We start from the raw sequence: 16,217 nt of genomic DNA, 5'->3' as shown, positions 1-16,217 counted from the left end.
GTACTAATAATAATAATAATAATAATAATAATAATAATAATAATAATAATACGAAGTTACACTTTCGAAGAGATCGATGCTCTAAGTTGCTCTGTGATTTAGACGTAACTAAATAAAATTTTGTATCTCTTCTATGTATATAATATATAAGAGAAAATCTTCTCTCGTATACACCACGATTCATGCCATAATATATCACTTGCACAATTATGTTAAAATTATCGAGAGAAATTATCTTTGTAAATATTTGACGATATTTAGTCGAATTGATTGATTTATATTAATCAATAAAAAAAAAGAGAGAGAGAGAAATGAAAAAGGAATAAAACATATACATAGATAATGTTGCCAAAAAAACTTAAAATATACAATAATTATATAATTATAGTATATTTCTTTGAAAAATAATTGTAACATTTGTATAAACTAATATTTCCTGTGCCATATTTACGGCAATAAAGATCTATTGTACTCACTTTCTGTACATATATATAAAAAAAAAAAAAGAAAAAAACACTTTGTATATAACATATACATACATGTAATATCATCTATAAATCGATGTTAACATTTAAAAAATTCAAAATATTATACTCTGACTTAGAATACAAATATGCTTATTCTTATCAGAGTTATCTGCTATCACACAATAGCAAAGAAATAATTTGAAAAAAGTGATCTATAACGTAACAAGCATTGATCTTTCCCACATTTTTTTTCTTAACATTGTAAAAGTTTAGAAAGAAATATATTCGTCATAGAAAATAAAAAAAAAAGAAAATCAAAAGATAATTTGTACATACGTGTGATAAGCTCATTATCATTAGATCTTACGAAATATTTCTAATTCGTAATGCGCGAACAAAGATCAAATTTTAATTATACTTTTAATCGTGCACATATTTACATATGTATGCATGCATTATGTATGTATGTATGTATGTATTTATGTATGTATGTACGTATACATGTATATCGAAAGAATTTTTATTCACAAAGCTTGTTACTTTGAATTCGCTTTACAACGAATCCTCAAAGCAAATCGATTCATATTTCTGTGATTTCGTTACGTTTATCTGAAACTTTACGAATTAAAAAAAAATAAAGATATATATAAGAAGAAAAAAAAGAGAGAAAGACGAATGATGTAAGTGCGCATGTTTCTGAAAGAAAAAAATAAATAAATAAAACGAATAAGTTAACAAACAAATTCATTTTCTTTTTTCTTTTTGGCGTCAGAGATTATCATTTTATTTAAATTTTATCTAAAGATTTGTCTAACGAAACGATTTAAACGAGAGATTAAAGAATCGTTACTCTTACAATATAGTTTTTATTTATTATACGTACACACGAAAAATGTTGCAATTTACAATAATATATATACATCTATATATATATATATATGTGTGTATATATATATATATATATATATAGATGTGTGTGTATATGTATATGAAACGCTTTAAATATGAAATTCATTTGTTAAAAGGACAAAGTTTATACATTATAGAGAGCAGAAAGTAGCTTTTTAGCGAAGTAGAGATAAACAGACGAAGAAAATTCCCCGTACATATATTTTTTCCTCTAATTTGATCACCCTAATTTGTTCTGGGATCACCCCAATTTCTTCGACGTCGACCGATCAACCTCAGTTCGCGAAGTAGATGATCCTGAAAATGCTGTTGAAGATCCTGAAAATGCTCCTGTAGATCCTGAAAATGCTCCTGTAGATCCTGAAAATGCCCCTGTAGGTCCTGAAAATGCCGATCAGGCTTATGGTTTGTCATGTTTCTTTAATAAATATACAACGTTAAGAGAGAGTTAAAGAAGATCAAAAGAAATAAAAACAAAAAGAGAATATAAAAGTATTTTGAAAACAAACTTCGAGTATTAAAGAATGGCTTGCAATATTATGGTTCATAACCCAATTAAATCATGAAATAATAAACAGCACCTTTTCCTTAGTTCATCAGCACTATCGTTAATAAGAAAACTAATATTGACTATTGATAAGACTATAATATTAATCAAATGTATAGAATATGCAATACAATGATTTGCAAAGATTAGAAATAAAAGAAGACCATAAGAAAGCCAAAGTCTACTTCAAACTTTTTTCTCTATAATCATCCTCTAAATTTTTTCCCAAACACAAATCTATTTTAATATCGACATCTACGTCAATCAAATAATGACAAAACTTATTCTTTGAGATTAGTAACTATTCATTCTGTGGACGTAAAGGAGAGGCACCAAGGGATTAGAGAAATAGAAAAGCCTCACTAAAATAAATTAATTTTTATTCCATTAGCAATTACAACGCTTTTAAAATTATACTGACATTCGTATTAGCTAAACTACATCAATGGTGTTAAGGTGTTAACCTTCTGAATATAAAATCTTTAGTCAGAAACTATTTGCTCATTTAATCACGCTTTTTTCTTCAAACATTAAACAATTTAACAACTTCGTGTTTGTATCAAAATTTTTCATTAAAAAAGGAGGCATCTTGATATGACCGAAAGAATACTAATCAATTATTGCTATTATTGTTGCAATTATTGTTATTATTAATAACAATATATAATATTAGATATGGACTAAAAATTCTACCAATCTAAACAAGCTTTCGTCTGGATATAAAAATGCTATATATATATATATGTACATATTAATGAAATGTACACAATTTCTAAACATTTTAAATTCCATGGAATATATTCTGTATGCCCAATAAAAAGAAATGTCATAGATTAAAAACATAAATAAACATGACCATGTTCACCACTAGACTTGTGCCATTAACTAGACAACAAGCAAACTAATTCATTGACTTCCCAACTAATTCATTATTACATACATTTGTATTAGGGCTGTTTAAGAACCAAAAATGAAAATTTAAATATTTTTTTGACTTCATAGAAACCAATTGCCAACTTTGTCGAAATAAAACATGCAAACCAAGAAATGAATTTCATAAAAAATACTTCACTATCAACGAGTCCATCATTATACACTATTAAATAAACTTTCGATGTATATATCTTGTATATAAAATCCTTCTCCTATCATATCATTACAACTTCTTTCGGCAGTATTTGCATACTTTCTTTTTTCTTTTTTTATAATGAATCCCACGTAGCATGTATAGATCTTATTTATTCATATTAGTCCATGAATCTATATTATTATATATTTTGTTATTATATATGAATAATTTGAAACTTTTTCAATAACAATATTGCACTTCATTAATAAATTCACCCCCTTATTTAAATTCTTCTATTTCGATCTTAAATTAAATTACTTTATAAAATTAAGAATTTTAACAAACCTCTGGGTATTTTTATAAAAAGCAAAATTTATAAATTTAGATTAATATTACAAATGTGTAATTATAGTCCACACAAATTTGATTTTTGACTATGCACATGTATATATTCAAGATTTTGTACGTGTATCTTTCTAAGCTTTTAGTTTCTCTCATTTATCCATTCCATAAATATAACAATAACTATTCATAATAAGAAATAGAACCTCTCTCACTCTCTCTCTCTCATTCTCATTCTCATTCATTCTCTCTCTCTCTCTCTCTCTCTCTCTCTCTCTCTCTCTCTCTCTCTCTTCAAAATTTAAAATATTTATTTTAAATGATAAAAAATTATTGCATTTTATAATAATAAATATAAATTTAAATAGAATTTGCAAAATAAATTTTGCACAGAGCACATAATATATCCTACAACCCTATCACAAGAAAATCATCCGTTGTATACAAGTCGATAAATAACTTTAGGTTTTCCAAAACTTACCGCTGCCTCTGATACCTTTCACTTTCTGTTGCTTTTTCTTTAGATCCGGTAAGGCTTCTCTACCAGATTCGCTTCCACCCGCACTAGAATTGCCTCCAGCTACGTCAGCTTCTTGCACTCCACCACCACCGGCTTGTGCAGCAAGAGACTTCTTTATATTGGTAATCTGTCAAATATTACCAAAGACATTTAATAGAATTATACAAATTCCTTATTTATTTAAACAAGAATGTTTAATATATTAAAAATATTACTTACATCCCGTTGTATTCTTTCTTTGTGAAAAGTGGCTTTTTGTTTTTCTACATTGGCATGAGTTACTTGTTCTTCTATACAGGCTAAAACAGCATCGCAAGCTTGTCCCCAAGCAGATAAAGTTTCCGCAACTACTCCTGTATCACCGGGTCTAACATCACGTCCTAAACCAGCATAATCTACTTCCAACTGAGAATTCTTTTGGTCTAATTTACCATGTATTATGTCCGCATAAATAGCTTCTATTATCAGATCCTCTAAATCCCTGACATTTTTTATATCAAGTTCTTCGAGCAAGATCGAATAAGGTATGCATTTAGACTTAGTCGCAAGAGTCACAATTGTAAGATGCTGAAGCTTCTTCTTTTGTGTTGGAGTCAATTCCAGGACTTTATCCTTATTTTCTAAATATTGCTTATATGTACCATATGCAAATAAATTCAATGTATTCCAGTATTGAACATATGGACCGCTCTCCAATTCCTTAATATTTGGCATATCCAATAATTCACCGAACACATGAACTCCCGGTGTTTCTACAGCTTGACGTATTAATTCTAAGGCCGCTGCACCTTTAGCTGTCTTGGCAAGCAGCACGAACTGTTCCAAAGGATTACTTGTTGACTTTTCAGTGGACGTACCACCAGTCATCTTGAATCTATATAAAAAAAAAACATTTATTACAATTTTCATTAGCATTTACATTATCTATGTATGATAAAAAAACACAAGAAAAAATTGTTCTTTCTTTTTATTAATAACTTAAATATTAAAATAACCTATTAAAATCATAAACAAAAGAAATTTAAATGAAAACAAGTATTTCGTTGTATATAATACAATACATGCATATACAAGGTACACATTATAAGACTCGAATATTAAAGGTTAGGTAATGTGCGTTTTCTACTTATTCGTATATATGAACTTATAATTATTACATTTTTATTAAATAATAATCTAGAATTAAAATTATATATAATATTATAAATATTAAACATACATTGTGTAGTTAAATGTCAGAAAATACGACCAAAAATTTCAACACTTATTCACTCTTTCCATAGATGCGCAAATTCATTGCGCATGGATTAACCTTACTTAACAACATATACAAAAATACATACGTGAATTTTACATCTTTCGAAAAATAGTATAAATACAAAATTATAGAAATTTTTTGTATAAAAGAAGAATTAAATAATGAGAATGATTCTAAATATATTACATGCGTCATTTTAAAAAGCAAGAAAAATTTATATTTTATTTCAAAATTTTTACCTTCTTCCTTTATCTCGCAATGGTATGACACTTTTAAAATTTTGATTATTAACCAAATAACAAACAAACAGTGCCACCAATTGGCGGTAAAATTAAAAACTAAATTTTACATATTTCCTTTCTTTAAATTAAATTTTATACATATAGAAATAATATTCTTTAAATATTGGGAAAAATTTGTCATTTTTAATAACAAATTTTAACAATTTTCAACCATTCAATTATTCTTATTCGATTAAAATAATAATTTCACTAAGTACAATGTTTTTTATTATTATTAATATTATAAGCCAACCTTAAATTTAAAATTTCTATTTACACACATGTTGTACAATACATTTTTAATATTTAAATACGATAAAAAAAAATGTTAAATATTTTATTTGTATGATTTTAAATAATCTTATCAATTTTATTATGATAAATATATTACATCTATTAATAAACTTACATATTCTTTTGTATCTATGCACATGCACTTTTGCAGAGTTACGTAGGTTGTCAACACTGGAAGACCGAAAGTTGCACTTTCTTCTAACTTCGTTCATAGTATTTGACAGAAAAATGGAGAATCTGTTGTTCTTTGATACTTGTTGAAAACATAATAATTATTATCGTTAACATTTTTTTCTTCTATAGAAAATTTAATATTAATGAAAAATCGTGAAAGAAACCAATTTTGAGATTATATTTCATCGAACAAAACTGTGTGCTTATTAACATTTAACATACACACACACAACACACATACACACATAATACTTTTAAAATGAAGCCTTTAATAGAATTCGAGGAGTGTTTGCGAGACACACCAAAATTTCGGTGAGAATTATATTGTAATTAACCTCATATATTTAAAGAATCATACACATCATTGTTTAAATTACTTGCAACTTTTTGGAATATACAAATATTACTATTGTTCACAAATATATATTGATAATATCCTTGTATAACAGATTTATTTGATTACATTTTTTGTTTTATTAGATCTTGCATAGAAGAAGTTGAGAACAACATAGATATTTTGGAACAAAAACTAGACAAGGTAACAATAAATTTTATCACGTTAATATTACATTCTTTAAAGAAACATAACTTTGAATGATCATTATTTATATATCATAGGTATTAAAGAACTGTAGCACAATGATTGATACTGGAAAAGCTTTTGTCGGACAACAAAGGTATCTTAGCACAGCGTAATGTGTTTGAACATATAACGCTTTATAGATTTCTGTATTTTTACAATATCGTTGCTATAAAATTGATTTAATTTTTCAGTCAATTTGCCAACAGCTTATGGGACTTATCGTTATATTTTAGTAACGATCCTGAAATAATGGCATTTTTAAATAAGTTAATACATTCTATGCAAGAAATGAATAAATTTCACAGTATATTGTTAGATCAAGCATCTAGAACTATCATTAAAGATCTGAATATATTTATGAAAAGGTAAATTTACATGCGTTAATTGTATATTCTTTATTATCAACATAGAACTATTTGTTTAATTTAATTCAATTTAACAGCGATATCAAAAGGGTCAAGGAAACGCGTCATTATTTTGAGAAAATATCTACAGATTTAGACATAGCATTAAACCGCAATTCTCAAGTTCCAAAATCACGACCCACGGAATATGAGGAAACTTCAAACATTTTATCAGCTACTCGATCATGTTTTCGTCATACTGCTCTAGATTACGTTCATGCATTAACGATGATACAAACACGCAAGCGACATGAAATATTGGGCTCTCTGTTAACTTATATGCATGCTTGTATAACTTATTACCATCAAGGTAGCGATCTTGGCCAAGACTTAGATCCATTTTTAAAAGATCTAAGCGAAGATCTTGTTAGAATGAGAGATGACTCAAATAAACTTGAAAAGGAGATGGAGAACAGACATATTTATGTTACTAACAGAGATTTAACTCCTTCGCCTATACTTGGCAATCCAAAAATGGAAGGTTATTTATTTAAAAGAACGAGTAATGCATTTAAAACATGGAACAGAAGATGGTTCTGTTTGAGAGATCATCAACTTGTCTATAGAAAACGAACTGGTGATGACGATTATACTGTCATGGAAGAAGATTTACGTCTTTGTACCGTCAAACCTGTAGTAGATTGCGATAGACGAAACTGCTTTGAAGTACTAAGCCCAACCAAGTAAGTCAATAATCTAATAAATTCTTATTAAATTTCTCTACCATTTCTCATTTCAATATAGAAGTCATATGCTACAAGCTGATAGCGAAGAAGCATACCTAGCATGGGTAACTGCCATGCAACAAGCTATTGGTGCTGCTATTCAACGAGGAATGGGTACTTTATCTACTACTAGTTCGCAAGAACTACAGTTAAGAGATATTAAATGTACACGACCACCACCTAAACCTAAATCGAGGTAAATAATATATTTATAGAATAAAAAACAAAAACATTCTAATATATTACTTTGTTGTTTTAGAGTATGGGAACAGCTATTAAAAATTTCTGGAAATGATATTTGCTGCGATTGCGAAGGATCAAATCCAAGATGGGCTAGTATTAACCTAGGCATTACACTTTGTATAGGTAAATTTCATTTATAAGAAATATAATTGAATTATATCCAAAATATATGCATATATAATCAATGCATATTTTGTTCTTACATATAGAATGTTCTGGTGTACATAGAAGCCTTGGAGTTCATTACAGTAAAGTGCGTTCTTTAACATTAGACGATTGGGAGCCAGAAATATTAAAAGTTATGGCAGAATTAGGTAATACTATAGTAAATAACGTATACGAAGCATTACCAATTCCTCCGAATATGATTAAAGCTACACCAAAGTGTAACAGGTATAACTTTGAAATTTTATTTTTTCTACATTACTATGAAATTTCATTGTAAAAATAATTGTCTTCATTTTTTTAGTAACATACGTGAAGCGTGGATAAGAGCAAAATATGTTGATCGTATGTTCGTAAAACCTCTATCTAATATTATTACAAATGAACATTCACCTAATCAAGAACAAAAACATTTTCGTAAATGGAGTGTTCGTAAACTACGCCGTAGACCACGCAGTTATGATCTTGATTCTTTAAACCGAAATAAGACTATTTTGAATTCTTCCAAGGGAGCTTTGTGTTCAAGTTCAGATGATAGTAAACATACATCAATAGAAAGTTTAAATTCTGTTGAAAAATCAATATCGCAAAAAACTGATACAGTTTCTATAAAGTCTGAGAATTCAAGTACCGATGTAAAAAATAGTTCAACCCTATATACAAAAATATTGACTCCAACGCATAACGATGTTAATGAAAATAACAGTCTCTGCAAAATCATTCATTCGGAGTCATCATCAAGCAACGAAGAAGTACTTAAAACAGATGTTACGAAATTCGAAGAAAGTGTCAATGTATGTGATAATATTACTTCTGATATAAACGATACACCGAACAATAAAAACAATGGTTCGGAAATACAAAAAACTGAGAAGATTATGCTATCCGATGTATTGATGTTTGGTTGTGATTTACCAAAATCAATGATAGATGGTAGTTTAGAATTAAGTTCCGATCAAGATTCAACTGCTGGGGAAGATGAAGAGTTCGTCGATGAAGAAGACATTGAAAATTTACATTCCGAAATGTTACTTTACAAAGCAGCGGCAGCACATAATTTACCTGTTATGTGTGCTGCTTTAGCTGCAGGAGCAGACAAATTGTGGTCAAATTTTAACGATAGAGGCCGTACTGCTTTGCATCAAGCTATAATAAGTGTATGTACAATTAGTTGATTATATTCAATATTTATGTGAACGAATAGTCGAATAATTTTTATTTATCTAGGGTTCTGTAATGTCCTGCGAATACCTTCTATTAAATGGTGCTCGTATCAATTGTCAAGATGCAGATGGAAAAACACCTTTATACTTAGCTACAGAACTAGGTTTGTTATCTAACTATATGTATACAGGGTGGAAAAAAAAATTTGTATGCATTCAATATGTTGTCAAAAGACTCAATTATGCTATCGAATGCTCATAAGTAATAAGAATTAATTTAAAAGGTTGATTTTAGGACATATGTTAATTAGATATTTTTTACTTCTCTTGAATAAACCTTTAAAATATTGGACCCTTTTTTATCACCCTACATAATAAATATATCTAGTAAATATTTAATATATCATTTTAATATATATCACACAGGACATACGGCCCAAGTCTGTTTGCTATTAAAACATCGCGCGGATCAACATATTGAAGATGAAAGTGGTGTAAAGCCTTTGTCGATTGCAGTAAAAGAAGCTAATGCTGATATTGTTACCTTGTAAGTATAAATATATTTCTAAATAAAAATTTGATTTTTATTATTATTATGTGCTTTTTAGGTTACGACTTGGATTGTTAAATGAAGAAATGAAAGATTCTGAAATAGGTGTTACCGGGGATGAAACATTTAATGATGTTGTGCGTGACTTTAGTCAATTAGCTTGTTCGCATCCAGAACGATTACAACGACGAAATGAAAGCAGCAATATTCCACATACACCCGAATGAAAAAAACTGAAGTTCCCAGGTGGAAAGAATGGATATATAAAAAAAACAATTTGTCTTTCAGTTTGCAGGGTAATGCAAGTAAAATATAGAAGAAAGCACGTAAGTATAAATAAAATATAAATGTTTGTATCTCCTACACATTAATAAGAAGAAAGTAACTATGCATAAAAAAGAAACCAATGATGAATGACAAATTAATGAATCGTTTATATTGGTACCTGAGATTTTCAAAGCATGTAAACATAGAAATGGGTATCAAATTTATATAATATCCGAACTATTTTCTTTTTGATTTTGTTTAAATTATAAAAATCAAATATTCTTTTCTTTTTTATAAAAATATAAGAATTTTAAAAAGCACGTGGTCTATCATTTATATATACACATCATGCAGTTAGAGAGTTTGAAAAAAAACCTATCTATCAGTACCTAATATATTGTTAATACTGAAAGTAACGAGTAATTAAAATTGCATTGTATAAATTATTTGTTATTTACCATTTTTGTGCTTAACGATGTAATGATACATAGGATTAAGTTTGATAAATTTACTGTCCTTCTATGTTTGCTATTGATATCATATATAAATGCATAGTTTATATGCATGTTACTATCTTCTAATCTATAGATAGATAAATATATATATATTAAAAAATTATACTGATTATATAGTACAGTATTACATGAAAATGAATTTTATTGATATTTAGTTATAGATATTATTAAGAATAAGAGATCATTATTTGCGCGTTAGGATTATTATTAATTCATAATTCATTTGCATATGAATTAATACATAATCAACCATGTGTGTGCATTCAAAACAAGATGCCAAAAGTTCGCGTACTTGTATACTAAATTATGGATCTGATACTATATTCGAATATTTTAATATAGTCTTTCTTATTAATAAATTCCAATTAAAAATATATCGAACGAAAAAAACCCATACTGTAATAGATATATATATATTGTATGCTCGTATAAGAACGTATATTTGTTAAATGTGTATGTATTTTTTAAAAAGTACTTACATTATTTTAACCATCTAAATCATATAGTAAGATTTTATTGATTACTTTATGATTTATATATTATATCACTTAATTTATATCTTATTTATATATTGAATACTTTGACATTTCTACTATTTGCGATTTTATATTCAAACTGTTACAATAATTTCCATAAAGAATTTCTTCAATTCATTTTTACTAGTAATGCGTACTATTTCGTTTCTTTTTTTTATTTAATTTTTATACTCCATGTATGATACATTTTATGAACATTATGTTAAAATAATATTTTCTAATACAGTATAGATTTGATACAACATTCCTTTAAATTAGAATTCTTTTAAAAAGAACGCTTTGCTATTCGTAATATACGTAATCTAAATTTATAGAAAATATACTAAAAAAATATAATGAAAAATCGACAAAAAATTTTAATTACATCTGAAGGTACGCATCGTATAAAGGTACCTGATATTTTATTACTATGCTCTCAAGTTATGTTATACCTTTACTTTTATTCTATATATTTACTACAAAATGTTTAACATAAAACGCAAACGCGGTTAGTGATAGTTACCTTTTGATTCTATTAAAGTATCGTTATTTTGAAATTTATACAATATAGAAAATCTCTCTAATAGAAAAGATAAAGTAAGAGTAATAACAATAGGTTACTATTATATATAAATAAAGAACATTTGTAGGATCAATGATCCGAAATCTACGGCAGAGTTTGCAGTTTAAAAAAAGAATATATATAGGCCAAAGCCACCATCGTTGTTTCAAAAATATCTTTTTTATCTTTTTACACGAGATAAAAGTTTTCTGTGACGATTTGCACACATTTGACTATTTTATTTATTTATTTATTTTTTTTTTAAATATATATATATAAAACAAAAGCAAACAAAAAAGAAACGAAAAATATATAAGAAAATTATTTTCAATGGCAATAATTATTTCATACACATTATATTATGATTTGTACATTACAAATTCGAAAACAGTCTAATTAAGAAAATATATATGCATATATTTCAATTGAAATCACCGTTCTCGTTATATTAAAAGAAATTTTATGACATTTTATAAACAACAATTATAATTTTGATACGTGACTGATATATTAATGTACACAATCTTCTTCAATGAATGTTGATACTGCCTTTTTGCAAAGATCTGTATTATAAATCTTTATGTATAAACTTGCTGTTACATGGAAACAAACATCTGATAATTTATAATAATAAATATTACGCCTATATATAGATATATATTGACAAACAGATTGTTATTAGTAAGATATAATAATTACTCAGTGTATAATATTGTATACAAACTTCTATAGCCTGTAAAACACGATACAAATTATTAATAATTTTTTTCTTGTTTTTTAATAGTATCTAGTTCATATGGTGATATACAATATACATTCATATACTTAATTATTACGAGTAAAATAAAGATATGAAACTAGATATAATTATTAATATGACTTAACTATTAGTTACATATACCAGTAAGTTTAATTATCAGACCCGTTTCTACATTTTGTGGGGCTCCTGAAAGTTAGTAACAATAATGGAATTTTTAAATGGAAGAATATCTTATTAATTAAAAATTAAATCCAATATGAAAACTTACATTAATACTAAGAAATTAATTAGTTTTCTTTCTTTTTAAATATTTTGGCGCTTTGCGAGGCCCTGTGCCACCGTACAGTTCGCATACCCCCGTTCTTAATTATAATTTTCCGATACTTTAAATGAATATTTTATATCTTACAATTACTTACGATATATATTCTGTTAAATGGTTTAAATAATGCTTTAAATACAACAAATTAAGTTTTCCATATCCTCGATGAAATATTAACAATAAAAATATATTGTCAATCAAAATGAAATAATTGATCATAAATTATATTTTTTTTTAGTATTATGTATTGTTAACATCTGAGATAAATCTGTTATAAATTATGTTCCACTTTGCTCGATGTAACTTACTAATAATTTTAAAATATATTAATATTCGATATTTTTTCATTCGATAATTACTTACTATAATGATCATTTTAAATTAAGAATATACGATTGATTCATATTTTAGCGGGAATTTATCGATACTAGCATATGTATTATATATCGATTCGTCGATATTGTACGATGCGCCATCTAGTGTAAAAATGCAAGACATCTTTTTTTAAATAGAAAATATTTAATAGAATTGTCTTCCTATTATTTAAATTTACAAATAGAAGTCTATCCAAATTTTTTTAGTTAGCCCCCCTCCAATTATTATTACAAGTATTTATTATTATAAGTATTTTTACTTATTTATATATAAACTCATTTTAAAAATCTTATCCGATTGATCATAAAAATAATGATTAATATTATATATGTATACAAATAAAATTTCGTAAAGTTGCGTAATTATTGGTTAAAAAACAGGAAAAATTATAAATAATTTAGAAAACTTATTTATTCGTCAAATAATCAACAATAATATTGGGCTGTAAAACCTTTCGTTCTTATATTTACCACATGAATTTAATTACTATATATGTATACGATAAGTATGTATAGTATTCACAAGAAACTCTTTTCGTAGTTTTATATAAGGGATTAATAAAATTCATTAAAAAATGTTCGCATAACAAAAACATATTTTAGATACGCCGTATCGAAGCGTTTTTAACTTGACAACATTCTTAATGATTTTTAAAGGCACAAGTTCATATCTCAATCGGTTAATCCGAAAGATTTAATTTAGATGACTATGAATATCGTTAAATATCTTTACACAAAAATCTTTATGAAAAAAAAAAAACAGAAAAAAAATAATAAAACTATATTATCACTCATACTTCCATATCATCATATCAAAAAGTGTACTTTTCCTCACATTGTTTACACTTACTATTCTATTTTCCACTAATTTTTATCTACATTTGTTTAAATCTAGCGTTGGCAATTTTTTTTTTACAAAATCAGTTTGAATAAGATCGATCGTTATGCTTAAAATTCAGTTTGTAATTTTATCAATTACGATCGAAAACTGCGTAGTAAAATATAATTAATAAAATTTTAGAATATACAATTGACAAATTTGCACCAAAATTAAATATACTATGTCATTATAGTGATTTATTTTAACTAGAATCAAAAATTGTTCGGTAAGAAAAATATTATTGTTTTCATCGTTCACACACACACACACACACACACACACACATGCACCAGAAAGTAGCTCAAATTCTTTGTATCACAGTGCACATTTTGCACTATTCGTCATAGAACTAAACGGATAAAATTATGATTAAAAAAAAAAAGAAAAACAAAGTATATAATTGGCATACTTTCAATAATCAGTACTTGCATAATATGTGTTATCGTAAAATAATATCTACAAAAATCGTGATATGGCTTAAAGTACATAGCGCAGTCGAATAGATTAACTAATAGTTTTACTAAAGAGTAAATACCTACAAATATATATGTGTATGTGTCTGTGTGTATGTGTGTGGGTGTAAATAGTAGAAAAGAATCGATCTATAGAAGAGATATATAATGCATATTCTTTGTAAAAAATACATTTCCTCTTATAAAATACTTGTGTAAAACGTAATATTCTAGAGAGAATATCATAGAAAAAGTATAATGAACTACTAAGGCACATGTAATGTATCAAACAGCACTCATTAAAGGCACTTAAATACATCATAAAGTCGATCAATTAAAAAAAGGCAATATTACCCGCGATAATTGTAAAATTTATCATAAATACTTTCGCGATGCAAATAAATTCATTGAATCATTTGCAAGTACCTATTCTCCTCGAGTAAAGAGCTTAAAGATGACGTCATGTCGTTAACAACCATATTTGCGCTAGCTGGTAATGGTTGCGGCAAAGATATAGGATGAGTAGAACTTGATACGCTAGTCTCGTGCATATTGCCAGACCAATTTCTGCATTGTTGCACATACTCTAATGTTCTCCTGTAAGAATCTTGTCTCATACCTTGCGGTGGTTTAACCGGAGAACCTTGTTGTGATTGGCTTATATCTTTGCATTGTATCTCTAACAAACTGGTACCACCCTGTTCTTGATAACATTGTTCTCCATAACCCCACTGACAATTACAATTATATTGATGAGTATTAGGAGGATTAGATCGTATCTGACAACCATGGCCACAAATTTGTTGTTGTTGCATCCTACCATTACTTTGTAATGCATTACACAACTGTGGGGATGTTCTCTTAGGCATTGAATTATCATTTGTAATATTTTGATGATGGCCACTATTTGGATGAATACACGTTTGGATTTGAATGCAGGAATTAGTTGTTTGTGTTTGTTGCTGACATTCCTGTAATCCGCTCATGTTATTAATGACTTTAGTTTGATTAGTAACATTCATTTGCGAACAATGTGGTGACATTAATGTACACTGATTAGTATTTCCAGTTTGCTGATCCAAATGTAAACTCGTCATTTGACTATTAGGTGTTACCACCGGCCTTGTTGAACATTGATTAGTCGTTTGAGTACATTGTGAATTAGGATGGCTTATAGTAGATTGACCAGATAGCATTGCTTGCTGCGTACAGTGTGGAATTGATTGTTGACAATTAACATTTGAACGCGTTTGCATACACGATTGTTGACCCATCGACGTATGATTAGCCGATACACACGTTTGATTGGAATGATGGTTCGTTTGATTGCCCGCAGTGCGATTGCAATTGGAATTTAACTGTACTTGACAGCCATGATTGGGATAATAATTATGGTACATGTGATTTTGTGAGCAATTTCTTGTAAGTTGAGCTGAATTTTGTAACATATTTTGTGATGTATGTTGTGGTGCTAAAGCACCAGCTGCTGGAGAAGTCAATGGCTGATCACTTATATGACTAGGAGCATAGTGAGACCCTGGTGACATTACTTGACCACTTGCAGGACTCGCCATTTGTGCTGAAACTGGTTGAGATGCATAATTGGGAGGAGGTGGACAATACTGGGAAGAGGGATGAGTAGGTCGAGAGCTTGGACATTGATTGTATGGAATAGGAGAAGTATTTTGATAATTAAGGCAAGATTGTTGGGAAGACTGCTGAGCCGAATAACAATTTTGTTGATGTGTTTGATTGTAATTACAAGCAGGTTGCATCTGTCGTTGATAATGTAAGGGATTTGTACATATCGGTGATTGACAAATAGGTAGAGGACTGCTCCTATAATTGTTTTGATTTCCACCTGCTTGTACCTGTA

The 16,217-nt window shown here is 27.8% G+C and overlaps 3 protein-coding genes across 4 annotated transcripts in view; 1 reads left to right on the top strand and 2 right to left on the bottom strand.

Annotated features, from left to right (window-relative positions):
- Positions 1 to 1,432: 1,432 nt before the first annotated feature.
- Positions 1,433 to 5,431, bottom strand: LOC106785449 (COP9 signalosome complex subunit 7). Of its 2 annotated transcripts, none has more exons than XM_014745930.1 (4): positions 5,352 to 5,431; positions 4,074 to 4,728; positions 3,816 to 3,981; positions 1,433 to 1,757 (listed from the first exon to the last, which is right to left on the bottom strand). In XM_014745930.1, the coding sequence occupies exons 2-4, from the start codon at positions 4,719 to 4,721 to the stop codon at positions 1,618 to 1,620; spliced, it is 954 nt and encodes a 317-aa protein (XP_014601416.1). In that variant the 5' UTR covers positions 4,722 to 4,728; positions 5,352 to 5,431; the 3' UTR covers positions 1,433 to 1,617. The 2 variants fall into 2 exon arrangements, with proteins under 2 accessions (XP_014601416.1, XP_014601415.1); XM_014745929.1 differs by lacking the exon at positions 5,352 to 5,431 and adding an exon at positions 5,074 to 5,154.
- A 400-nt stretch (positions 5,432 to 5,831) lies between these two features.
- On the top strand, positions 5,832 to 10,234 carry LOC106785443 (arf-GAP with coiled-coil, ANK repeat and PH domain-containing protein 2). The gene is made up of 12 exons (XM_014745925.1): positions 5,832 to 6,173; positions 6,342 to 6,399; positions 6,480 to 6,538; positions 6,636 to 6,809; positions 6,887 to 7,531; positions 7,593 to 7,769; positions 7,833 to 7,939; positions 8,026 to 8,209; positions 8,286 to 9,138; positions 9,209 to 9,308; positions 9,571 to 9,691; positions 9,753 to 10,234. The coding sequence occupies exons 1-12, from the start codon at positions 6,121 to 6,123 to the stop codon at positions 9,919 to 9,921; spliced, it is 2,700 nt and encodes an 899-aa protein (XP_014601411.1). The 5' UTR covers positions 5,832 to 6,120; the 3' UTR covers positions 9,922 to 10,234.
- Positions 10,235 to 13,370: 3,136 nt separating this feature from the next.
- The window catches only part of LOC106785438 (zinc finger protein GLI3), an 81,282-nt gene continuing 78,435 nt past the window's right edge, over positions 13,371 to 16,217 (bottom strand). Inside the window, exon 13 of the mRNA XM_014745916.1 lies at positions 13,371 to 16,212. Coding sequence (XP_014601402.1) covers positions 14,746 to 16,212 — 1,467 coding nt within the window. The 3' untranslated portion in view covers positions 13,371 to 14,745. The remainder of the gene's footprint in view (positions 16,213 to 16,217) is intronic.

The sequence above is a fragment of the Polistes canadensis genome, unplaced genomic scaffold (assembly GCF_001313835.1).
Source record: "Polistes canadensis isolate GaletaPanama2010 unplaced genomic scaffold, ASM131383v1 scaffold_50, whole genome shotgun sequence".
Lineage (NCBI taxonomy): Eukaryota > Metazoa > Arthropoda > Insecta > Hymenoptera > Vespidae > Polistes > Polistes canadensis.
This window is presented reverse-complemented; position numbering and strand designations above follow the sequence as displayed.